The sequence below is a fragment of the Gymnoscopelus microlampas genome, assembly GCF_963454915.1.
Source record: "Gymnoscopelus microlampas genome assembly, chromosome: 11".
Lineage (NCBI taxonomy): Eukaryota > Metazoa > Chordata > Actinopteri > Myctophiformes > Myctophidae > Gymnoscopelus > Gymnoscopelus microlampas.
The window spans coordinates 26,392,141-26,417,366 of record NC_139948.1 but is presented as its reverse complement, the minus strand read 5'-3'; the positions used below and the strand labels follow the sequence as shown (position 1 = coordinate 26,417,366).

At 42.9% G+C, this 25,226-nt stretch overlaps 2 protein-coding genes across 2 annotated transcripts; one reads left to right on the top strand and one right to left on the bottom strand.

The window, feature by feature from the left end:
• Positions 1 to 564: 564 nt before the first annotated feature.
• On the bottom strand, positions 565 to 9,362 carry LOC311056241 (GTPase IMAP family member 8). The gene is made up of 6 exons (XM_084072712.1): positions 9,026 to 9,362; positions 7,467 to 8,013; positions 6,174 to 6,277; positions 4,664 to 4,795; positions 3,572 to 4,174; positions 565 to 3,269 (listed from the first exon to the last, which is right to left on the bottom strand). The coding sequence occupies exons 1-6, from the start codon at positions 9,051 to 9,053 to the stop codon at positions 3,196 to 3,198; spliced, it is 1,488 nt and encodes a 495-aa protein (XP_083928838.1). The 5' UTR covers positions 9,054 to 9,362; the 3' UTR covers positions 565 to 3,195.
• Positions 9,363 to 11,457: 2,095 nt separating this feature from the next.
• Positions 11,458 to 24,846, top strand: adsl (adenylosuccinate lyase). The gene is made up of 12 exons (XM_084071576.1): positions 11,458 to 11,848; positions 16,159 to 16,362; positions 16,757 to 16,801; positions 17,511 to 17,590; positions 18,359 to 18,530; positions 19,274 to 19,320; positions 19,475 to 19,565; positions 19,927 to 19,996; positions 20,510 to 20,657; positions 21,679 to 21,859; positions 23,268 to 23,444; positions 24,658 to 24,846. Exons 1-12 carry the CDS (start codon positions 11,702 to 11,704, stop codon positions 24,742 to 24,744), a joined length of 1,449 nt encoding a protein of 482 aa, XP_083927702.1. The 5' UTR covers positions 11,458 to 11,701; the 3' UTR covers positions 24,745 to 24,846.
• Positions 24,847 to 25,226: the final 380 nt, after the last annotated feature.

Here is a 25,226-nt window from a genome sequence, read left to right as displayed (position 1 = left end):
AAGGCAGGGGTCTTTCAGACCAAATACCCCTTAGCTGATAGGGAGATGAAGCAGGGACCCCCACAACATATTGAATAAAATTGTGCTGCAGGTTAAACATTTTCAGAGATTTCATAGATAGCTTCATAGACTTGTTTGACATGCATTATCTTTTATATTAATATGTTGGATTCACGTTAATGTGTATTTTCAGACAGTTAACCTTTTAAACCCTCTATATTTACTCAACATGATCGTTGGCTCCGTACTTGGTCTGCTCTTTTTCCATACACCAACTCTCCAAAAATAGCTGAGCCACAAGCTCCCAACGCCTGGCAGCGCGAGGCGTTGTAAGCTTGTAGATCGGCTATTTTCCGCTAATGTTCCCCATCACACAAAGATTTGGCAGATCCCCTGTAGTAACTCTGAGGACCTCCTGTTGAAGACCACTGTTCTCTGAGGTCATATTGAAGTCTCTCTCAATTGGTACAACCAAACGAAAAAAACAAAACAAAGAAACAAAACAATAAACAACAAAAATAGACAACGATATATCCATATATTTTATTGTCTGAATGAAACAAAGTTGTTGCACTAATGATGCGCGCACCACATAGGATCACATACAGTAAGTCACTTCACTTTGGCTAAAGTAAACTGGTGGATGTTACACAGTGCAAATTGTTTTGATGGTACAATGTAACATATCCTACACTGTAAATATCCATCGCTTTATACAATGTATTCACAAGTGGAGCGGAACTTTAAGTTTAACTCAAGACTCCAAATAAATATTTGAAATATATCCTCACACCACACTCTGAAGGCATGCTTTCTATACTAAGTGCTGTGGTAGACTACATCACTAGATGAAGCATTGTGGCAGGAAAGCATTGAGGAAGCAGTGGTTTCTTTTATATGCCTCTTTTTTGCCTCTTTTTGTAGAAAATGTGTGTTTTTCTCTCCTTTAACACATGGCAGTGCTACTGGTCACATAGTACATTCATTTCTATACTATAATACCAACCTTTATAACAGTACATGGCTTTTCTTTATCCACACTACTTTTCTTTTTCTTTTATGATTACCGGTAGTTTTTTATAGCACAGTTGTAAAGGTAGAGGTGATATAATAATGCCACACCAGGAACTCACGGTGGCTTGCTTCGGCAAGGTTCTAAACAGGGAGTGATGTTACCAAAAGCTTTATTAGGCACTCGTTTAGGCACATGCACTCTCAGTCTAAACAGGCCTCTGGGAGCTGAGGTTATTTCTCGCTCTCTCTCCCTCTCTCTTTTTTTTCCTCTACCGATGTCAGGAGCAGATGTGTCAATGGTGTAGAAAAATGTTTACGGTAAGCAGGTAATTAAGTACGTTTGTAAGTATGTATCTACTGTTTCAGTAGCACGGGACCACTTGATGTAAAGGATGCTACACAGTCATGAGGCCTTACCCCCAGTTCCTTCTCTCTTATGCTGAGTCATGTTGCTGAATCTTCCCTATTGACTAACAAACACGGGTGCATGACCAGAAAGCAGAGCGATGCAGAACCAGACTGAGCTGGTTGTGACAGAATATGGAGAGAGGGATGTGAGACTGCACTGTAAAATCCTGAGTGTTCATTTTACAGGTCTGTTTGGTTCCATTTGTACACTCTCAGAGTGAAATGAATACTGAGGACTTTACTGTGTGCAAAGCATCCGTCCCAAATAAATGCTGTTATTCACAGCGTGCCAGACATGGATCAAAATGATTAAATATTTACTATTTCAAAATGATTCCGTTAAATCACTTAGGAGAGATTGATCTGATGTGGCACGCCAGAGTCCATGGAATACCCCAGAAGAACAAACATTGACCATCTTGCAGTCAAAGCAGACCAAAGCAAACCCTAGAGGTAGTTGAAAAGGTTTCTGTTAATAAGTGACTCATGTCTGCAGTTTGCACTAATGAGTATTTCAGTAAATATGCCAGAATCAGCCCCAAAGAGTTGGATTTCATCCCAATTCCCAGAGCAGGACTATTGAAATGATGATGAAAAGAAATCTTCATTTCGGCTTCATACACTTTTGCTTAATATCACCCACAGAGAATATACAACAGGAGGAGAGATCATAATATTATTACCAGATGCTGAATGTCTTCTGATTCAAGAATTATATTCTTTTCACATGGCAAACGTTAATAACGCTGGTGTGCACAAAGGACCCAAGGTTCACTTACTCACCTCAAATCCAGATTACTGGGTTTCTATATATTGCAGATATTTTGTTTCTGTTGGATGGGTTTACAGTATGTGAGCTGTTATTTCTCAATATGTTGCTTTTGCTTGAGCATGTTTATCACCCCACCCCCCATTTGAATGAGGAACATTTAGCTGGGAACAACACAAAATGGCCACCTTAAAAAGCACTACAGTGTCAACATGTAACCTGGGTTAGAAGGAGCTCTGACTCGTGCAGTCTCTCTTACTTAATGTCACAGACTGGTCTGTGGATATGACTCATACCCCCACTGCTGACTGCCTGTGATGAAGTTGTCTTCTCCCTCATCTACCTCATCAGTAGATTGTAATACAAAGTGAAAACAAAAGCGATGCATCGCATCATTCCCCAGCAGACAACATTACAGCAGCGTCACGCTCATTGCGCACACATACACACACAAAAAAGAACACCAGCGTAATAGTCCTCTCAGAACGTAGAATTACAATGACTCTGAATGAATCCACTCTCTTATTCTGAGGCGTTGAAGTGGGGTGTCTTTAGTAGCAGTCATTGCCTGTGACACAGACAGAATGATATTGTCACCTAGACCCTGTGAAAGCAGAACCCAAATATCTGAAATGGAACTCATGGTATGTGGGCAGCGTTTGCCCTCACAACACACACCAGTCATCACATCAGAGTGCGCTCTCAATCCAAGCACAAACCACATAACATCAGAGGATAATCTGAATCCAAGCTGTCTTTGTGATGTGAGATTTGGGACTTTCTTTCAAAATCTAAGGCAGAGCCATCATCACATCATCACAGGACCACAGTTCCAAAACCCCTGTTGCTGATTTAGTCTCAGTTTCCCTTAAAATCCTTCGGACGTTGAGTTGAGGAGAGGATCTAGATGAGGTTTCATTATATGAGGTAATGTTTTGGGTCTGGTGAAGTCTCAAGGCAGGGTGCAAATGCAGAATTCCGCTTTTCCCTTCATAGCCGTCGGATCACTGGAGCTGGCATCCTCTACAGTCATCCTCTGGTTCAGTGTTGTCAGAGGACTGAGAGCTCTCATCAGTCACTGTCGAACACACACAATTACATTAAACCAGGTGCACTAGCCACAGTGTATGTCATTATATGTAAATGACACCATATTATACACTATAATCTAAATGGTAATCCTTACTATGCATTTAGATGGCATTATTAGTTAAGTAAAGCAAAATATAAAGTGGATCTGTTGTAGCATATGTACTAGCTCTTGTACTTCCTCCAATAATAAAAAAGAAAAATGCAAGCATTTTAGCTCTAAAGGCTACTCACAGGGAAAGTGTAAAGCACAGCACATCTTAACTGTAACTAACGAGCGGTGAGACTTACGCCATTCGTCCTGTATGGGGAGGATGGCCTCGTCCCCATTCTCTACGTTCTCCCTGATCATCTCCTCGATCTTGTCCAGCAGGTCTGAGATGCCCCTGCTGTCCTTCCCGGGCACCTTACTGTCCAGCACATGGTAATAGTTCCCGCAGTACGCCAGCAGTCTGTGCAGCTCCCGCCCCCCTCTCTGAATGTGCTCCTCGATGGGCGTGTGGCCCAGCCAATCGCCGCAGCTGAACAGCACCATGGTGTGTTGGCACGACTTCTCACCAAACAGCGCCTCCAAGTGAGCCTGCAGGGTGCGTCGCTTCCTGGTGGTGAGCGACGAGACCACAGGGAGGACCAGCAGGAGGGTGTGTGGCCCCGGGCGTAGAAGGGCTGCGCCGCGCTGTGTCTCATGGCGGATGCGCTTCGGGGTCCGCCGGACAGAGAACCAGTCCCAGCCCGGGGTGTCGACGATGGTGACCCTGCGCCCCGACACCAGGGCCTGCCTCCTCAGACACAGCTCTGTCTCCTGGCCTGCCTCGAAGACACGATTACCCAGGATGGAGTTCCCCACTGAGCTCTTACCTACGCCCTTCCAGCCAAGCAGCAACACCCTGAGCTCTGGGGGGAGAGAGAGAGAGAGAGAGAGAGAGAGAGAGAGAGAGAGAGAGAGAGAGAGAGAGAGAGAGACAGACACACACACACAAACACGCACGCACGCACACAAACACGCACGCACGCACGCACGCACGCACGCACGCACGCACACACACACACACACACACACACACACACACACACACACACACACACACACACACACACACACACACACACACACACACACACACACACACACACACACACACACACACACACAGGAGAGACAGGTGGAGTGGTGTGGGTGATGGAAGGAATGAGGCGGAAAGAAATAACAGAAAAAGGAGAGAAAGGGGAAGATGTGAGAGACGGACAGAAAGGGAGATGCATAGGTGAGACAGACAGCAGGGCTTATCTCTCTATATGTCTCATTTTCCCATGAGCAGAATAGGCCAGCTATGCACCACATGCATATGCAGATGCACGCACACAGACAGTACTGCTCCTCACCTCTCGGAGGTCCTCCAATCATCTGCTCCCTTTGTCTAACGTGCTCCTCCATCCTCATCCGTTCCTCCTCAAGAGCCTTCCTGGCCTGCTCCTCCTCCAGCAGAATCAGCTCGTTCACCTCAAAGTACCACCCTAAGACACAGCATGTTATTTATCATATCATTATTGATGAGATGGTTATGCAATTTACTTAATTTGGTGTACATGAAAATATATACTTTTGGTAATAAGATTACCACGGGTTGCATTTATCTTACAAATAATGAAATATTCCAATGAGATATGTACTTTAAGTTCTTGAGGAAAGAGAGTAACAAAGTAACAGGCCAAATTGCAGATAAACTAATGTAAGGTTTTGTAGACATAATAGCCCAGTGCATGATTAAACAATTATACCAAAGGTACTAATGATCTAGCCTGGTAAACCCTCCCTCCGGAAATCTCATTTCCATTTGATTTGAAATCAAATGGAAATGAGATTTCCGGAGGGAGGGTTTACCAGGCTACTAATGATCAACAACATAATATAGATTGAAACAAAAGCATTAACTGAAACAGAAAGAGCTGTGCAGGGGGAATCATACAAGACACAAGGTCACTCTGCATCAGCAAGGTCTCTCACAGGCAGACATTTCGAGGCAGACAGGTGTTTACAGGTGTGCTCTTCTGCAGAAGCACAAAGAAACAGGGAGGGTTGAGGACTGGAAACACAGTGGTCGGCCAAGGAAACTGAGTGCAGTAGTCGAAAGACACATCATGACTTCCCTTCACTGTCCAGCAGCACCATCAGCTCAGAACTGGCAGAGAACAGTGGGACACTACACTCATTTACAGTCCAGGGAGGTCTGGTCAGAGGTAGACTTGTAGCCAAATGCAATGCCTCTGATGTGGAAACAAAGCCAAGCAACTCACCTATGCAAGAAAACTCAAGTGGCAGCAGATGCTCTGCTCTATTTGAAATATTTGGCAGTTTATTCACTGAAGTGCTGGAGCGCAGTACAAGGATGAGTGTCTGCAGGCAACGTTGAAGCATTGTGGAGTTTCATTGTGGGTTTGGGGCAGTGTTTCTGCAAATGTAGTCAAGCTGAGAGTCTGATCACTGATCAAGGTGGGGAAAGAAGCCTAAGTATTAGCCAGAGTTCTGATCAATAGTCTGTGGCAAGTTTGGAGGCAAGTGGACTGATCCTGTGCTGACCAACCCCGAACCTACTTTGGAGGCCTTGTCAATTATAGTAGCAGGAAGTAGGATAGGATGATAGGATCATGAGACAGAAGCTTGTGATTTGGCACTATAATAAAATTGAATTGAATAGACAGAAGAAGAAGAACTGTAGCAAGTTCTCAGAGATGTTTGGAACAACCTAGCAACCTAACACGTGTACGTACAGAAGTTTTCCTGTTATGTACATATGTGTGTATATACACACTGTATGTAAGGTATAAAGATTCTACAAACATATTAAGAATACTGTAAGTAGGATTAGGATTAATATTATCATCATTAGCAAACCTTGGTTGTCAGTTATCAACTCCTCCACCTTCTCCATAAGTTCTGGCACCTGCATGTTGTCCTCCTCATTCTTTTCTTTGCTTGTGTTATCAAAGGCATGGTACCTGGACATATGGGATAGAAAGATAGTGATGAAAGGTAGACTCAGGCTAATTGGAGCACACACATTATTCATCTCAGCAGTGTTAGTGCCAACATTGGCTGGATTTGCACAGGAATGAAGAGGCCGTTATTTTGCCCTGAGTGAACCAGATTCCACGGTTTAATACTGCCTACTGGTACTCAAAACACAAATTTCTTAGGCATACTACATGCAGTGTGGAGGTGAGGTGGATCTGCCTGTAGGATACTATTACATTTGTTGTGCTTAAGTTATTCTGAACAGTATGACAGTATGACAGAGAGATAAAGTCAATATAACCAGCACCGGGGCGATTCTAGGATCAGAACTTTATGGGGTCACTGCCCCAAAGCCACTGGATAACAATTGATACATTATATTATTATAACATACTGTACATTAATAAATGTAATACCTCCTGAGCCCTTGGGCCCCGATGCCCTATTAAGGAGAGTTAGAAAATGAAAGTGTCTCAAAACACAACTGCACTGATGGGAAATGATTCATTCCGGAAATCCCATTCTCTTCATATATATTCGTCAGGACTAAGTGACTGGAAATCAACAGCTTCTTCCCAGAACCAACAGCATGGATGGACTCATAACCTCATTCTCCTCCAAATACACATACATGTACACATACATGTACACACACACACACACACACACACACACACACACACACACACACACACACACACGCACACACACACACACACACACACACACACACACACACACACACACACACACACACACACACACACGCTATTGGGCAAGTGCAATATTGTACCTAGTGGATGGTTCTCCGTGGTCTCTGTTTTTTTCTTAAGATTTATTGCATGAACTATGGATGTTTTTATTTGACTGACTATGATGACTTGACTATGACAGACTAACAGTTTATGGCATAATGTTGCTCTATCTGTATTTCTTTATTGATGCTGCTATTTGTTTTAAGAGAATGCACTAAACAAAGTTTTGTTGTATGTTCCATACAGTGACAATACACATCTTATCTTATACTGTCATACATAAGTGGGGGACTTTGTTTTTATTATATAATATTTTAAAATATTAAATGCATTACTTTTGGTTTTATTTTAAGATGTGCTAACATGAAATGTAGTGCTTGAGCACCCATAAAAAGGTTCTAATAACATCCCTGCATACCTGCTTCCACACCTCTCCACCAACCACTGCAGGGCCTCCCCTGTGTTCGATATGTGCTCCTCGATAAAGGTCCCCTGGGGCAGCTTGTCAACTCCAGTGAAGAGCACCATGGAGTATCTCCAGGTGCCTCCGCCCAGGGCCGCCAGCTGGTCCTCCGCCGCCTTTTTCTGTATCTCTGTGAAGGGCTGGGTAACCGACACCACCAACAGGAGGGCATGGGGTCCAGGAGGGCAAAGGATGGCTCCCATACAAGGCCCCTCGCTATCAAAGCTTGGCGGCGGCTGCGGGGGGTCAGCTGCAGCGTTATCGTTCTCATCCGTGTTGCAATCATTCTCTGGGTCACTGGGGATAGTCCAAGGTGGCGTATCGACCACAGTCACCCGTCTGCCATATATCTCTGTCTGGCCCACGTTGCTGTGAGTGGTCTCCGTTCCCGGCTCAAAGACTTCGTCCCCCAGGATGGTGTTAGCTGTGGAGGTCTTCCCGGCGCGTGGCCCCCCAAGCAGCAGAAGTCTGCGCTCGGGCGGGTGACGGACCCCAAGTTCCCCTGTTGGAAAACAATGTGAGTGGTTGAATGCTCCTTATTGTTATGCTTTAGTTTGGTGGTTTGTTGTACTAATCTACTGCACTGACAGGAGGGTTGGATATTATGTGCCTGTGAGCTAGTGATCAGAAGTGATTACATAATCTATGGTTCCAAACAACAACAATGCCAAAGCCAGCAAAGGCATTGAATCCCAAAACTGCTTCAGTGGTGCAGTGCAGCCGGAAACCTTTTTTCATAAAGGAAGCGATGATATGTGTTCATATTTACAAATAAGACAAGCTTCAATGTTCCTGTGTAAATTGACATGGCAATATATGTCTGTTGGCCATGATGCAACCTCACCTTTAAGTTCAAAAACAAAAGTTAAATGTTTATAAATCTCAAAATGTTCTAAATGTTCTTCATCTAAGGATAATCTTGGACTCTGAGACATGATAATTCATAGTGATTTAGAGATATCAATCATATCTTTCTACTCTCTACTCTTTCTGTCGTCTTGTGCGCTTCCTTTCATCACCTCCACCATATCAATTTGGCTTGCCTCCTCTGCCCTTTACCTTCTGCCCAACCTGTCCTTTCATCCTTTTTGTGCTTTATAAAAAAACAGGTGAGAGAGAGGAGGAACCTTGGTCCCCCGCCAGAGGATAGCATGGTGACAGAATATGATGTGCTGTAAGTGGATGTCAAAAGAACAGAACACACATTTTGGATGGAACTAAGACGGAACATGTCATTTGAAAACAGGAGTGAGAGGCTGGCAAACAAGAATATAAAATACAGGTTGAAAGCTTTTGTGTCAGAGACTCTGTGCAGTTGTGACCATCCATGTGAGCTGCTAAACACAGGAAGTGGACTCAAGCAACAGTTCCATGGACTGTGGATGTTTGATGAAAAGTTAAATGGCTCCAAAGTGCTTAATGCCAGATGTTACATAGGATAGGATGAGGAGGGTTGAGGACCTGTGTTGAGGCATACAAAAAAGGGTAATTTTTTTTTTTTTTTAAACACTTACCAGACTCAGCAGAGGACAAAGCAGCCATCTTGTGTGTAGAACCTCTGGTCTCCCCCTCCTCAGCCCCCCTCCTCCGTCTCCTTCTGGGATCCACAGTGCTTTCTTTTTCGTGTTTCCTTGTTCAGAGAATGGGCTGCCAGGAGGCAGTGACTCCCGAGCGGTGTGTGAAAGGCTGGCTCCCTCTCTCTCCCTGTGTCTCTCCTACACTGTGTACCTCCTATGCCACTCAACCTCTCCCCCTCTCCATCCTAATATCTACCCCTCCCACACCACCACCAACACCACACAGTCACACACGCTGTGTGTGTCTCTCTCTCTGTTCTTCCCTCTCTGTCTTCTGCCCCTCCCGTCCAGCAATACCCCCCGTTTTTGAATGTCTTCCTTATTTTGTCAGTCCATGCAGAGAGGAGAGATTGTGCAATGCAGGAGACGGGAAGTCAATACCACCCCTGCAGATTCTCTGGAAAGGTGTCTCGTCATTTTGAGGGAAAACGGGAGGAGGCAAGTCCTCCCACACACTCTCACTCACTCACACACACACACATACACGCACACACACATGTGCATACATACCATACAGCCCTGTAGAAAGCACACCGCCGTCACAGGACAGAGAGATGGACAAATCCACAGAGAGAGAAAGAAAGACAGACAGAGAGACGGAGACAGTGAGACAGAGGGAGACAGAGAGATGGAGAGGGGGAGACAGAGGGAGGGGAGAGAGAGAGAGCGCGAGGGGGAATGAGAGAGAGGGATGGAGTACGGTGTTTACAGCTGCAACTCTTCCCTAGATGCTGCTGCATGCTCACAGACACACATTCCTATTTATATGATGCCCTTCAGGCACGCAAGGAGGAGGGAGGGGATGATGCTACATGTATATTGAATGAATATTTATAAATAATGAAATAACACAGACAGAGGCAGCAATTGTCTGCGTTGTTACATAAGACACACGAGATGCCACGAAATAGAAAAGCAGAGGGGGAGGTTCTAATTACAGAACTGTCCTAAATTCAACGCACTGTCACCTTCAGATGAATCATTTCTCTGCATGATGCATCTTTGGTCGTATTGTGGCTCGCACACAAACAAACGATCCGGATCCACCCCACTCTCGGTACCACAGATCATAAATGTCTCACTGGCGGTTTAATGGTGCATGCCATAATGCAAGGTACATTCATAGATCTGGTGGTCATCGTGCATCTGCTGCCAGTGCATGGTGGAAAGTAACTAAGTACTTTTACTCAAGTACTGTACTTAGGTACAATTTTGAGGTATTTTTTACTTTACTGGAGTATGTACAATTTTCAATACTTTTACTTCTACTCCACTACATCTCAGATTCAAATATTGTACTTTTATTCACTACAATTATTTGAAAACAATTAGTTACTAGTTACTTTGTAGATTTTGATTATTATTATTACAAAACATACAATACCCACTTCAGCCCTATATACATTTCGGCCATACTTTAGTACTAACTACTACTAACTAACTACACAAGTACATTTTGAATACAGGACTTTTACTTGTAACAGAGTGGTATTGATACTTTTTTTTTTTAAGTACAAAATGTAAGTACTTTTTCCACCACTGTCTGTTGCTGCCTGGGGACGATCAAGTCTATAGATTTACAACTATTTACTTAGCTCTGATTCATTATCCTTATGAATCAGAGCTACGAGTGAAAATGCAAAATAATTCCCATAAACTAAGCATGCATGCATAATCTGCATGCATGCATAATCTGCTATCCCGAGCGAGTAGAAATTACAAACGTGGCCAGTTGGAATCGATAAAAATTAGAGGGCGGTATAATTAATAACCCTTTACCAGCAGATTTATGTCATATATTGACCTTCTGCCGTATGACAGTACAAAGCAACGCAATACCTCATGCCCAGCGTTGCCAGATTTTGTGAGGGAAATAAGCATTTGAAAATAGCCGACAGCGACGCGTTGCGAGCTTGTAGATCGGCTATTTTCAAAAAGATCTTGGAGAAAAAAGGTGAAATATCTTGGAACATTTACACAAATCTTATATGGGAGTCTCTCGGCTGTAGCACAAAATATTTTCAGATAAGGGGCCGCGAAAAAATACACATACATTTTGAGGTCCTTGACATGAGAGCAACATTAGACAGGAAGCCCAAAAAAACGCAACCCACAACTACAAATATTTACAAGCAACTTTACAGAAAAATAAGCCCAAAGTCGCTTATAAAGAGCGGACATGGCAACGCTGCTCATGCCGTACACCGACCAGAAGTGTCGTAAATAGCTAGTGTAGGTCCATGTGAAAATACGGACTCTCTCTTTTCCCGGTGTTTCGACCAGGTGGGCGTGGTTTTAAGGTTAGGTTTAGGCATAGTTCCTGTGAGGTTAAGGTTAGGGTTAGACCTAGTGTTTGAGAGGTAACGTTTAGGGTTAGGGTTAGATTTAGGCATAGTTTTACTGAGTTTAAGGTTAGGATTAGGGTTAGGGATAGGCACGTAACCACGCCCACCTATGCGAAACACCAAAGAAATAGGAAGTCCCGTGTGAAATTGCACGGCTACTGGACCCCATGTACTGGACAGGCTAAGGCTAGTGGTTGTGATCGACCTGTAGCAGTCAGATCAGAGCAGTGTGTGGCAGAATCTTCTGTTCTCCCGACCACCATAAACCATGGAGGGGTCCGATGATGAATTCATGAAGTACCGCTCCCCACTGGTGTCCAGATATGCCAGTAAGGAGATGGCCTACAACTTCAGTGACAAGAAGAAGTTCACAGCCTGGAGGAAGCTGTGGATCTATCTGGCCAAAGCTGAGAAGGTTTGACTCACTACTGTCTGCAGCACATGCAGCCATGGATACTAATTTGATCAGTTGCAGTGGTGGAAAGTAACTAAGTACATTTACTCTAGTACTGTACTGTATTTTTCAGACATGCAAACTTGTAGCTTTTCAGCTACAATAGCCGTTTTAAATCCAAATAGGCCAATTGTGTGACACAGTCTATGCACCTGACCCGAAAAAACAACAACATGTTGTCACCTTTTTCACCTAGGGGGTATTTGCATGCCTGATTTTTACTTTACTGGAGTATTTCCAAATTTCAGTACTTTTACTTTTACTCCACTACATCTCAGAGACAAATATTGTACTTTTTTACTCCACTACAATTATTTGAATCATTGTTTTTATTACGACGCGCACGTTTTGTCATGTGTTAGTCAAGACATTAGTTAAAATATGTGACCTTGAGAGAGAGCCCTGATATCAAGTTCCCCGAACTAAATATAGTTTTAAAAGAGGGACCTCGTGAAAAATATAGTCCTTGAATGCTTTCTAATAGAAGACTACCAGAATACTCTGTTCAATCAGTGCCCTGAGAAATACCAGATCAAAGCAAGGCTGCTGTGCCCAGTGCCCAGGGAGGGAATTCCAGGCTGGGAATATTGATCAATCACAGTCATAGTAGCATCACATCATGCTCCCTTCAATTTGTACAGTCCTGGTGGTGACATACAGTAGCCCATTGGTTCTCAAAGTGGGGTCCGGGGATCCCCAGGGGTACTTGAGGGGATACCAGGGGGTCCCCAGCTAAATGATTTATAGGAACCAAATGGACCCTTATGGGTCTGTAACTCTGAGAGTGTACAAATGGAACCAAATGGACCCTAACGGGTCCATTTGTTTCCATTTGTACACTCTCAGAGTTAAATTAACATTGATTTTACAATATGAATTGAGGTCCCAGAGATAGAAATGTCTTTAAATGGGGGTCCGTAGCCTAATGCATGTCAAACTGGGGGTCCTTGAAATTAAAATGGTTGAGAATCACTGCTAGAGCCGTAAAGAATATTCTCTATGGGGGTCAATGGCATATCTTTTGAAATGGGGGTCCGCCGACTAATAAGTGTCAATTTGGGGGTCCTTGACATGAAAAAGTTTGAGAACCACTGCAGTAGCCTACATATCAATTTAAGCAATAGGGCCTACTCTGGGAGAACTTGAAATAAAGGCTATTGTTACCCCCCTGTTGAATTCAAGTGTTACATATTATATTGATATCAATTTAAGGTAGTTTTGGCTGGACATTGATTTTCCAGTTGTTATCAACAGATAGAAAACTAAAATTGAGAAGAATAGCTTCTATTTGACAATGCTTACTAGAAACTGTCATTTATGTTCAGTGTCCCATATACCCAGAGTTCAGAAAAGATAACGTATTGCTCCATCATAACCCAGCCTGCAAGTCAGCTTTGGGGAAGATTGATAGATTTTAGTTTTTATCTCAAGATACAAATTGTACAGTGAAATGAATCAGGCCTAAGCTTGAGTCACACAATGGCCGTCCACAAAACTAAATTTGGACCGGCAAACAATATCAACGTTTTTTTGTTTGTTTATGAGGTTTAGGTTGTTGACCATCCATGTCCACGTTTCAACTGTCGTAGCCTACATTAATTCTGTATGTTCCGCTCATACTTTGGCAAGCATAAATAGTCCTGCATTTGACCAAGTGACAAGCAATCTCCACACCCCTCACATTAAGAGAGGGCAGAAGGTTGTGGCTAATTAACATCAGACCCTTTCTCACATGCATCACCTCATATGACTTGACACGCACACGCACACGCACACGCGCACGCGCACGCACACGCACGCACGCACACATACACACACACACACACACACACACACACACACACACACACACACACACACACACACACACACACACACACACACACACACACACACACACACACACACACACACAGGCCTTATACTCCGGATGGATACTACTACAGCATTGCTACTTGGCAGGACTGATATCTTTAACTTCTCATCTCCCTTTATTCATCTCACAGTCAGCACTTTAGTAATCTAATCTGCTGAGATCAGAACAAAGAGTCCCTCCGTGCACTGAAAATAACTGTTCTGGTACCTCCAGATGTTCTTTAAGGCAGGGGTATTCAACTTTTCTCAGGCCAAGGACCCCTTAGCTGAGAGAGATGAAGCAGGGACCCCCACTACATATTGTATAAAATATACTGCTCAAAGAAATGTAGGGAACACTTTTATCCCTTAATTATTTTGAGTTTTCATGAACTGTGTACTGCTAACAAAAACTGCTCAAAAGAATTAAGGGATCAAAGTGTTCCCTTAATTATTTTGAGCAGTGTAGATAGCTTCATAGACTTGTTTGACAGCACTATCATCAGTGTTGGATTCATGTTAATATGTATTTTCAGACATTTAACCACTTAAACCCTCAATACTGGCCTTTGGCTCTGTACTTGGTCTGCTCTTTTCCCCCCTCTTTCCCGAAAATAGCTGATCTACAAGCTCACAACGAGGCATGGTGAGCTTGTAGATCTGCTCATTTCGGCTAATGTTCCCCTCAGAATAGGGATGCTAGGGTTCAATTGTTTAATGTAAAAACAAAGTTCCAATCACACAAAGATTTGGTGGCCCCCCTGTAATAACTCTGAGGACCCCCTGTTGAATACCCCTGCTTTAGGGAGTTAGCTGAGCTATAATATCATACTGCTACCACTAGGGGAGGGTTTGTGTGTTTAAAATAGCATGAAGAGAATGTCACAGTAATAGGAAACTGACCTCCAGAGAATCCATATTTTACTTTACACACACCCTGTCTGCTCAGCTGCCTTGCTCGTACAGTATGTATGTTCTAAGTGTAGCACGTTATCGGGGTAATGCACAGCTTTTGGGGTTCATCGACCGAGCGGTGTGTTAATGTACAAACACACATGTACAGTTATACTACAAATATATCTAGCCATGGCCATATAAAATGTATTAGGGAATTGTGTATGCAAAAAAACACAAACAAACCATGGTTTCCATGTCAGCGTTTCTTGAATTGAGGGCATTATTTGTTTTTCACACGCCAGAGCCATCGAGATAGAGTTGCATCATCTCTGTTCACTCCATTGGGCTAATTATTTTACTTAAATCACGGGTCATGTCAACAAAGAATATTCATATAATATTCAGTATTCAATGACTTATTGCCAATGCCAAAACCAACTGACAGTTGATTGGAAATTTGTTTAGGTGTAATCAGAGACAACAACAAGAACTAGAAGAATGCGGACGTAATGCTTGCCTTCAGGCAACTAATTGTTCCAATCAGTGTATACCACTGTATGTATGTACTGTATAATTCTATTTCCAAACTTGAATCCTCATAATTGGTGTTGATGAAGCACGCATGATACATGAAGCACATGACCTGTAGTGTTTCTGACCCCTCACTGATGCAACTCTTTCTATCTCAACAGCTCTGGCACAGGCTAGCCGATCTCCTGACCTATAACATAGTAGCGGTCAAAGGCACTGGGCCTTGAACCGTGTGGCCTTGTCACACAAAGAGAAAGAGGGAGAGTCTGCACCAAATTCCTCAACTAACTAATTGTACAAGCCAGTCAGTCACATGAATGCACTGTCCAAATAGAGAGCACTATGCTCTATGAGCACTATGATATCACAATGTGGTCGTCACGAGACTCAGATGATTGTAAATGATGGAATGTCATCATCAGGTTAGGGGAGTTTTGCCTTCTGTCTGTGTGGCAGTGAAGTGCGCCAGATACGTGTTGGCAAAGCAAATTATTGATTAGCATTCGTTCTCTTAAAAATATTTAGTCTCATAAGTTATTTAGCCTGTGAATATTGTATTACTTTGCTGTTGTACCTTTCCTGTGTATCCTGATTCAGCAGCTTATTTGTGTTTCACTGAGCTGTATGGAGTCTCCATAGAATTTGGCCACCAACAAACTTGCATGCATTTCTGTGCAAACTCCACCAACAGTTGCGACGACTTTAACCACTTAAACCTATATACTTTGTTGACCGGGGTCCCTCAGGGGTCTGTACTTAGCCCTGTCCATTTATAGCCAATCTACAAGCTCACAATGCATCGTGAGCTTGTAGATCTGCTATTGTCACCAAATGTTCACCTATTATGACATGCCCAGAATAGGGATGCTAGGGCTCAAGTGATATATAATAATGCATTGAAAGTTAATCATTTCTATTCAAATAGATACATTTCAATGAAAAAAGTCTATATTCACTTTAGCCTTTCCTCGTTTTCCTACTCCCCCCAGGCTCTGGGTCTGCCCATCAGCGATGATCAGATAGTGGAGATGGAGAGCCATGCAGAAGACATTGACTTTGCCATGGCGGCCGAGGAGGAACGGAAGCTGAGGCATGACGTCATGGCCCACGTGCACACCTTCGCTCACTGCTGCCCCACTGCAGCTCCTATCATCCACCTGGGAGCCACCTCCTGCTACGTTGGAGACAACACTGTAATGATGATTAATTATGTGCATTCTAGAGTAGGGTTTATTACTAATATTATTACCGATGATATATATTTGATGCTGGTATGGTCCTTTACTTTCATATCCTCATCTTGATTTTGCTTATTATTTTTGCTTAAACCCTCTATACTTAGTAAACTTGACTGGAGTCTGCTTTGTACTTTTTTGTTTGTTCCCTCCACAAATTATTTTCACCGAAAAAGCAGATCTACAAGCTCACAACGTCTCATATTGAGAGCTTGTAGATCGGCTATTTTCGGCTACTCACCCTGACTAGGGATGCGTCTACTCACCCTGACTAGGGATGCGAGGGTTCAAGTGATTAACTTTTCATGTATTGTCATATACAGTTCTAAATGTCTTTACAATTTTTCTTCAGGATCTGATTATGCTGCGTGACGGATTTGACATTCTGTTGCCTAAGGTGAGGCTCAGCTGGCTCAACACACACACACACACACACACACACACACACACACACACACACACACACACACACACACACACACACACACACACACACACACACACACACACACACACACACACACACACACTGGATGTAAATATCACTGGAAATTGAAACATAATGGCCTTTTTTTTTTACTTCCTCCCAGCCAACAGTCCTCAGCTGTTCTCTGGCTACAGAGTGGATATAATTAAGTGAAATCTATTTAGAAAGGTTTTTACAAATCTGATGTCTAGCATACCTGCATGCAAGCAGCATCAGAGCAGATTCCTGGGGCTGAAGAATATAAATAGCCAACAGATCCCTTGTGATGGTATTATTTTAGCTTCTGACCTACAATAATACTATAATGATGCTTTCTTATTCAATTCAATTCAATTCAATCTTTATTTCAGACTCAGAGTCCATAAAACAATACATAAGACAGTTGCTCATTGCTAAAACTCAGATAAAAGCAACGATATAAAACAAAACAAAACATAAAACATATAAAACAATAAGACAGTCCTTCTACAGCTGCTCACAGTCTGTAGAGGCTGTTTCGCCAATGTTTCCATATCATGGACGAGAACCTAGTGGAGCTCATGATAGGATTAATTAAAATCTTGATAACATGATTGTCAGACTCTTCAAGACGACATATGAATTTTTTTTATTCCCATAGCTGGCCAGAGTGATTGATAGACTGGCAAACTTTGCAGAGAAATATGCAGATCTCCCGACCCTTGGATTCACCCACTACCAGTGAGTTTGAACATATCATTTACAATGTAGGCATTTAGCAGACACTCTTATCCAGAGTGACTGGCACAGTGACTGGCACAGTTGTTGTAAATGGCATGAACCCTATATAACAAACAATGTCATCAATCACACTTTTATCATTTGTGGTCAAGCAAACGGTATATGTCTAAATAACATAACATGCAGTGTTTGAATAAGTAACCAACATTCTATACATCTGGATAGTATAACTACCGTCTATAAATAAATAAATAAATAGGCGACAGAAGTGATACAATGAATAAGGAGTACTAGAGTGGTGAGGTAGAGTCTGAAAAGGTGAGTTTTCAGACTGCGGCGGAAAATAAGGAGTGAGTCTGCAGGGGTAGGTCATTCCCCAGCTAGGGAGCCAGGAGGGAGAAGAGTCTAGGACGCGTGGAGCATTGCCCAGCATTGGCCAGCTTTGGCCAACATAGTTGCATTTTCTCTAATACTCAGTCAGTGAGTTTCCTGATAATTCATTTAACATGCAGTATGTCTTGTTGCCCTTCTCACGTGCCGGTAATCCTTTCATCTCAGCTCTGTCTCCTTTGGTCTGTCTAGCTGTCTAGCTTACTCCTCATCTTGTGCTTCAGTTCTATTCTTCCTATCCTCTTCCTTATGTCTGATTTATGCTGTGACACGCAACCAAAATAGTGAGTTTGTAGATCAGCTATATTGGGGGAAGACACAAGGCGCAACCAAGTAGAAATCAGGTATTGCAATACTTCCCTCTTTCTCTCCCGCCAGGCCAGCTCAGTTGACCACTGTGGGGAAGCGAGCCTGCCTTTGGCTACAGGACCTGGCCATGGACATGAGGAACCTTCAAAGGGCCCGCGATGACCTGCGTTTCCGGGGGGTCAAGGGCACCACTGGCACACAAGCCAGCTTCCTGCAGCTCTTCCAGGGGGACCATGACAAGGTGAGCACTCAAGACTACAGCGAAGATGATGATGATGATGAACATTTTGAGGCATTCTGTTTAGATGTTATGTTCATTTAGTCAGTAGAGTGTAGAGAGAAAGGAAATTGAGGTCAGAGAAGGGGAAAGATGTCACACAGGTTTCCGGCCACAATCAACGCACATAAATGTGTGGTTGATGCAATATCCTGTCAACAACCTGCCCTGACATGTTTGTGTTATTTAGATAGAGAGACCAGCCAGGCAACACTGGTTTGCAGCTGTTATTCAAAATGTGCAGTAATTTTGTGCCAACAATGCTTTTGCTACTGTAGGTGTCATACAGTATGTCAGGGATCTTCAACGTTTTTCAGGCCAAGGACCCCTTAGCTGAGGGAGAGATGAAGCAGGGACCACCACAAATTGTATAAAATTGTGCTGCAGATTAAACCTTTTCATATAGCTTCATAGACTTGTTTGACTTGACGGTTAACCACCTCCCCCCCCCCCCCCCCCCCCCCCCCCCCCCCAATAAAAAACATTGCTGAAAATAGCCGATCTACAAGCTCACAACTCCTCTAACTCCTCTCGGCTAATGTTCCCCTCAGAATAGGGATGCTAGGGTTCAGGTGATTAATGTAAAAAAGAATCCTATCACACCAAGATTTGATGGCCCCCCTATAGTAACTCTGAGGACCCCCTGTTGAAGAACCCTGCAGTATGTACATCCTCTCATCCTCACTTTCCATCAATGTTCTGTTCAGGTTGAAGAACTTGACAGATTGGTGACAGAGATGGCCGGCTTCAAAAAGTGAGTTTTCACAAAGAGAAGAGCGAGATCTTACAATCCATTGTTTATTTCAATTTAAAAGAAAAACTTCAAAAACAACAGATAATACAATAGGCCCTGTGACATGAGACACACATGCACATAAAACTAATGATTCTGATCCGGTCCGTCTCAGATCGTACCTGGTGACAGGACAGACGTACAGTCGCAAGGTGGACGTTGATTCTCTGTCCACTCTGGCCAGCTTGGGAGCTACTGTCCATAAGGTGAGCTACGGAACCTGGACATCAGTGGGCAAACACTGCAACCTAGTGGTCATTTAGCAAACGGCAATGGCAAAAAATATAATGAAAAATAATAACTACAATAATAATAATGATAAAATGAATATACTGTATATATGCAAGTTCTGTTTGATAAATTTGTTTTGGACTTTGATATTTAGATTGGATGATATGCTATATTTGTGTGTAATTTATATGTGTATATCTCGGTTAGATATAGTCTAACTGAGATCATCTGTATTTAGTGAACACTGAACAGCAACTGAACATTACTGGTTTGGTGGATTGAATTGTTTCATTGCGTCTCTTAACTTATTCTCTTTCATCTCTTTCTCTGCCTTAGATCTGTACTGACATCCGCTTGCTGGCAAACTTGAAAGAAATTGAGGAGCCCTTCGAGAAAGAGCAGATTGGTATGTTCATCATTCACTCTCTCCTCTAACACATCTGAGCAAATGGTCTCCCCACATTCAATTGCCTTGGAAAATTTGTCTAGACTTATTTATAATGATGGCCAAGGGTTTGAACGTTCAGCTTTGTGATCATATGAAATAAAGAAGTAAACTACCAAGTTTATTGGTGTGGAGTACCTTCGCAAAAGGGTCACTCAGTTAAAAAATGTGCACATCTTCGTATGATGATCAAGGCAGTGGTGTGGTCTAGGTTTTTTTTCGGAGGTATACGATAATCATTCCCTGCACGAAATGCGAGTGGTCGTGGGTATACGCTAGTGCGTTTTCAAAGGATGAAATGGTTAGTAGACTGTATACGCTTTTTCCCCAAAAAATCTGCACGGTATACTGCGTAACACGGTAGAACACACCACTGGATCAAGGGAATTTAATTGTACCTTCCTCAAAAGGGAACAGCCCCTTCCCAAAGCTAGACAGTGTACTGTTAAAATGAATCATCATTATTTGCTACAGGATCCAGTGCCATGCCCTACAAGAGGAACCCTATGCGTGCAGAACGCTGCTGTAGTTTGGCTCGCCACCTGGTGGCACTGTTGGCTGACCCATTGCAGACGGCCTCAGTCCAGTGGTTGGAGAGAACGCTGGATGACAGCGCCAACAGGTCACCACACACACACACACACACACACACACACACACACACACACACACACACACACACACACACACACACACACACACACACACACACACACACACACACACACAAATTATGATTTGTGCATTATTTATAGCCATAATCTGACATCTATTTAGCAAACTGAGGAATGGTGTATTCTGATTATTACTAGGATACATACTCCACCAAGTGTCCACTCACTGCTATGTGCCAGAAACCTTATCCTATTCTCCCAGAGAAATGTCAGGTTGAAGTTTTCTGACTCAGTGAGCTTATGGTCAGAGTTTAATTTTGAGAGTTTGAGTTTTGTCTCTCTGAGTCATGCTCAGTCAATAGTAATTTTCTTCCTAACCGTTGTTGATTCAGCATCAGCTGAATCAGCTGAACTGCTAGGGTTGGTAAAAAAAAAATTGTTTCTCTGTGCACAATACCAACAGAAATGTGTTCAGTTTCAAAATTAAAACATGTGGAAGACACTTCTGATTTGGAGAAAAAATATTTGATAGAACAAGCTTATCAAATCAGGATAATTTGCCTACTCTGCTGACAAACCCTAGCCTGGTAAACCCTCCCTCCGGAAATCTCATTTCCATTTGATTTAGAAATTAGATTTCCGGAGGGAGGGTTTACCAGGCTAGACAAACCCAAGCCTAGTAACTGCACTATATTCCCACATTTCAGGCATTGAGACTTGGCTTATCAGTTTATGCTTTACCTTTTACCTGTATGACTCATTTATAAATGTGTTATACTGCTTTTATGTTATTGCTGGACCTTGCCTTGCATGGTTGCCTCTTCCGTTCCCTTTGCTATATAAATGCACCATTTACCATGTTTTACCATTTATAGTACAGTATATGTCCCTGAATGTTCGCTGCCTCATTCAATTCAGTGCACTTAAATGCACTTAAATTGACTTAAATTCTATTCTATTCACTTCACACTTTCCCTTTCAGTACAAATGTTCTCATGTTGGATCCTCTGTCTTTCCTTCCACCAATAGGAGGATTTCCCTGCCTGAGTCCTTCCTGACAGCGGACATCATCCTCAGCACGCTGCAGAACATCACAGAGGGGCTGGTGGTCTATCCCAAGGTGATCGAGAGACACATCCGCCATGAGCTGCCCTTCATGGCCACTGAGAACATCATCATGGCCATGGTGAAGGCTGGAGGAAACCGACAGGTAAACTCGCTAGGACAGGGGTCTTCAAAGTTTTTTAAGGTGAGGTCAAGGACCCCTTAGCAGAGAGAGAGAGAGAGAGAGAGAGAGAGAGAGAGAGAGACAAAGCAGAGACAAAGCAGCAATTTTGTTTATTAAACATTTCATAATATGTTGGATTCATGTTCATGGGTATTTTGAGACATTAAAATGTTTTTTTGTGGAAAAAAAGTTACAGTTAGAGTTACTACACAGTTAGTAGTAACTCTGAGGACTCACTAGGGGTCCCGGACCAGCTGTTGGAAGACCCATGGTCTAGGACAAGAGCCCTGCCCAGACATTACAATGTCCGTGACGAAATTTTCACATTTAATGCCAATGTTTACCTGTTACCTTATAATACCTCAAAATGAATTATTTTTCAGGCGACAACTTCCACTACGCAACCCACGGTCAGGCTGGCTGCTGCTACGACTCGTTTGATTTGATAAACCATGCATTGCTAAGATGTCAAAGTAACCACTGGAGCACACGCGAGGAGACCTGACCCTCATTTTTGTTCGGGTTAGCTGCGCTTCAGTACATTTGAACAGTCGATACATAACTAAAAGATTTGTGAGGCAATTTGTGAGGTAGTTCGCAAGTATTTTCCAAATAACTATGACTCCTGCAGGGACTTGCAATACATAATAATCACAGATATACGTTGATCTACACAATACCAAAATCACAGAATTTAGGAAGGTGAAAACGATGTTACCAGTCTGATCAGAGCTTAGGTATAGTTTTTTGTGACTATACTATATAAGCCTAAGCCTAAGTGCTGGATCAAGGCTAAGGATGACCAAATTGTAAAATCGTTTTAGTCCAATAGAAAAGACTACAGGCTGTTTGAATGGTCTTATCCACATTCCTTTGTTTACCCCTGACATGGGTGTAGAAAAAGAAAAATCCTTACTGCAATTGCCTTTAAGTATACTGTTCTAAACAGCAGCACAGCAAGCTAGCAAATGTAAATGCAATTTCAGTCAGACAACTCACGAATAAATATTCATAAGATGTAAATACAAGAGTGAATATTATATTTGATCTTGGCGTTCAGGTTCTGCTATACATTACTCCCTGCTCGGCACAATAGAAGACAAACATTTTTAAGAGCAGGGAGATATATACGTCACAGTATGATTGGAAAACCAGGTAGATTGAAAAAGGTGTATTCGGTTTCACCGACGGAGGCGCGTCGACTGAAGGTGACTTGAGCCACGAGAGGCACCGCCGAGCAACGTCATAATGCGATGCGTTGTGAGCTTGTACATTGGCTATTTCATGCGCTGACTGACTAAGTATAAATCAGGCTTGAGTGAGTGATTATGGTTTCTTCACACATTCACCTATCTCTCTACCTCTCTCTCTCTCTATCTCTCTCCATCAGGATTGTCATGAGAAGATCAGGGTACTGTCTCAGCAGGCAGCAGCTGTGGTTAAACAGGAAGGAGGGGATAATGACCTACTGGCCAGGGTCCAAGCGGACCCCTACTTCACCCCCATCCTGGGACAGCTGGATACCGTTCTGGACCCCAAAACCTTTGTGGGCCGTGCCCCCCAGCAGGTATACCATAGAACATACACACTACACGTCATGTCCTCATGGTGGGAGTCAGGGTCGTAACCAGGCCAGAGCAGGGTGGCGGCAACATTATGTTGTGGGGATGTTTCTCTTCAACCTAATTTGTGTCCCTCTGCTAGACAGCTGGCCAGGTCATTCACCTTCCATCACAATAACGATCCTAACATACCGCCAAAAGAACAACACAGTGGCTTAAGGATAGGAAGGTGAATGTCCTTGAGTTGCCGATATGTTGTACTGTACTTGAAGAGAGCAGTCCATCGCCACTCACCACGGAATTTGACTGAACTCGGAACAATTCTTCAAGGAAGAATGGGCAAATATTTCCCAATCCCAAATGTGCAAAGCTAGAGACATATCCAAACAGATAGATGGCTGTAATTATATCGAAATGTGTCTCTACAAAGTATTAAATCACAGATGTCTTTTTTTTTGTTATCAATTGTTTTTATTATCATATGAGCAATATTGTTAAGATGAACTAATTATAAGGATAGTTCTTGTAGTTAGATTGCTGGTAGCAGGTTGCCCTGAGCGTCGTCGATTAGAACGATACCTCTCGTGGGGGCCCTAGTGATTCAGGCCGGTAAGATGAGATCAGGTAGGAGAGTAAATGGTTTGTAAGGCCTTCACTCTTTCTTAGTTAGTTATACTTATTAGTTACTGAACCGGAATATATCTGATCTGATCTTTCCTGCCTCAACTCAACCTTATAAGCTGGTAGGTGTCACTGTCATCCTACACGTTCGCCATATAAGGACGACCCTAGAGCATAGCTGTTTCGTTTATCATCCATGTATGGATATTTAGGAGGTGCCCGTACAGAGGATACCTCTTTAACAAATATAATTGTTTAAATTAATACATTTTCAACAAAAACAAGATACAAACACATACACAACTTGAAAACAACACAGAAGGTTAAATAAAAATAATAATACAAATAATAATCACAGATGACTTTTATCTCATTAGTTTGATGTTGATGTTTAATGTTTGAAAAAAAGAAAAAAGCTGGAAAAAGTTTTGATTTCAGGCTGAACGACAAAGATAACTATTTCAAAGGGTTATGATGATTTTCTATAGGTACTGTATATTACTGCTTCTACTACTACTGCTACTACTACTGCTACTACTACTGTACTTCTGGTCTGGTTCCCCCTCTCCATCCCTAATGCCTACTCTCCACCTCCAGGTTTCCAGATTCCTGTCTGAGGAAGTGCGCCCCCTGCTGGAACCCTACAAGGCTAAGATGGATGTCAAGATTGTGCTGGAGCTCTAAAACACACTCATTCACACAAGCTAAGAGACTTCACCCTGGTGTGTGGCCATGGTGAATGCTGCACTGTACCTCAATAAAGAACAACTGCTGTCATGAATTTGATTTTACTATCCATGTCTGTATTTTTGTATCTGCAGGAATTTGAACATGAATACCTACAAAAATGGATTAAATAAGTAATGAAAAAGATCATTCTCAAGGTGCTCGGGTGGTGCAGTGGTAAAGTGCCTGCCCACCACCATCAAGGTTGTGGGTTCGAATCCACCGTGGTGCATCGGGCATTGTCTGGCGTCTATGCGAACACAATTGGCCTGTGTTCGGGGCCAATTGTGTGGGCCAATTGTGTGAGCCAAATACATGCTATTTGTCATAGCATGTATTCCTACGGGCTGAGGTGGCACCTTTCAGCAGGGAGTGTTGGGGCGGGAGGAGTAGGACGAAGGCCCTACGTTCCCCCGGTGGGGGCTCCTCACTAGCAGGTG

What these genes read in the sequence shown, in the direction of transcription:
- LOC311056241 (XM_084072712.1), bottom strand. Translation starts at nt 9,053, where the DNA reads ATGGCTGCTTTGTCCTCTGCTGAGTCTG. An exon ending in GTGGAGAGGTGTGGAAGCAG is followed by an intron (nt 6,278 to 7,466) that starts GTATGCAGGGAT and finishes CCATATGTCCAG; the next exon opens with GTACCATGCCTTTGATAACA. An exon ending in GATTGGAGGACCTCCGAGAG is followed by an intron (nt 4,175 to 4,663) that starts GTGAGGAGCAGT and finishes CTCTCCCCCCAG; the next exon opens with AGCTCAGGGTGTTGCTGCTT.
- adsl (XM_084071576.1), top strand. Translation starts at nt 11,702, where the DNA reads ATGGAGGGGTCCGATGATGAATTCATGAAGTACCGCTCCCCACTGGTG. An exon ending in TTGACATTCTGTTGCCTAAG is followed by an intron (nt 16,802 to 17,510) that starts GTGAGGCTCAGC and finishes TTATTCCCATAG; the next exon opens with CTGGCCAGAGTGATTGATAG. An exon ending in GAGATGGCCGGCTTCAAAAA is followed by an intron (nt 19,321 to 19,474) that starts GTGAGTTTTCAC and finishes GGTCCGTCTCAG; the next exon opens with ATCGTACCTGGTGACAGGAC.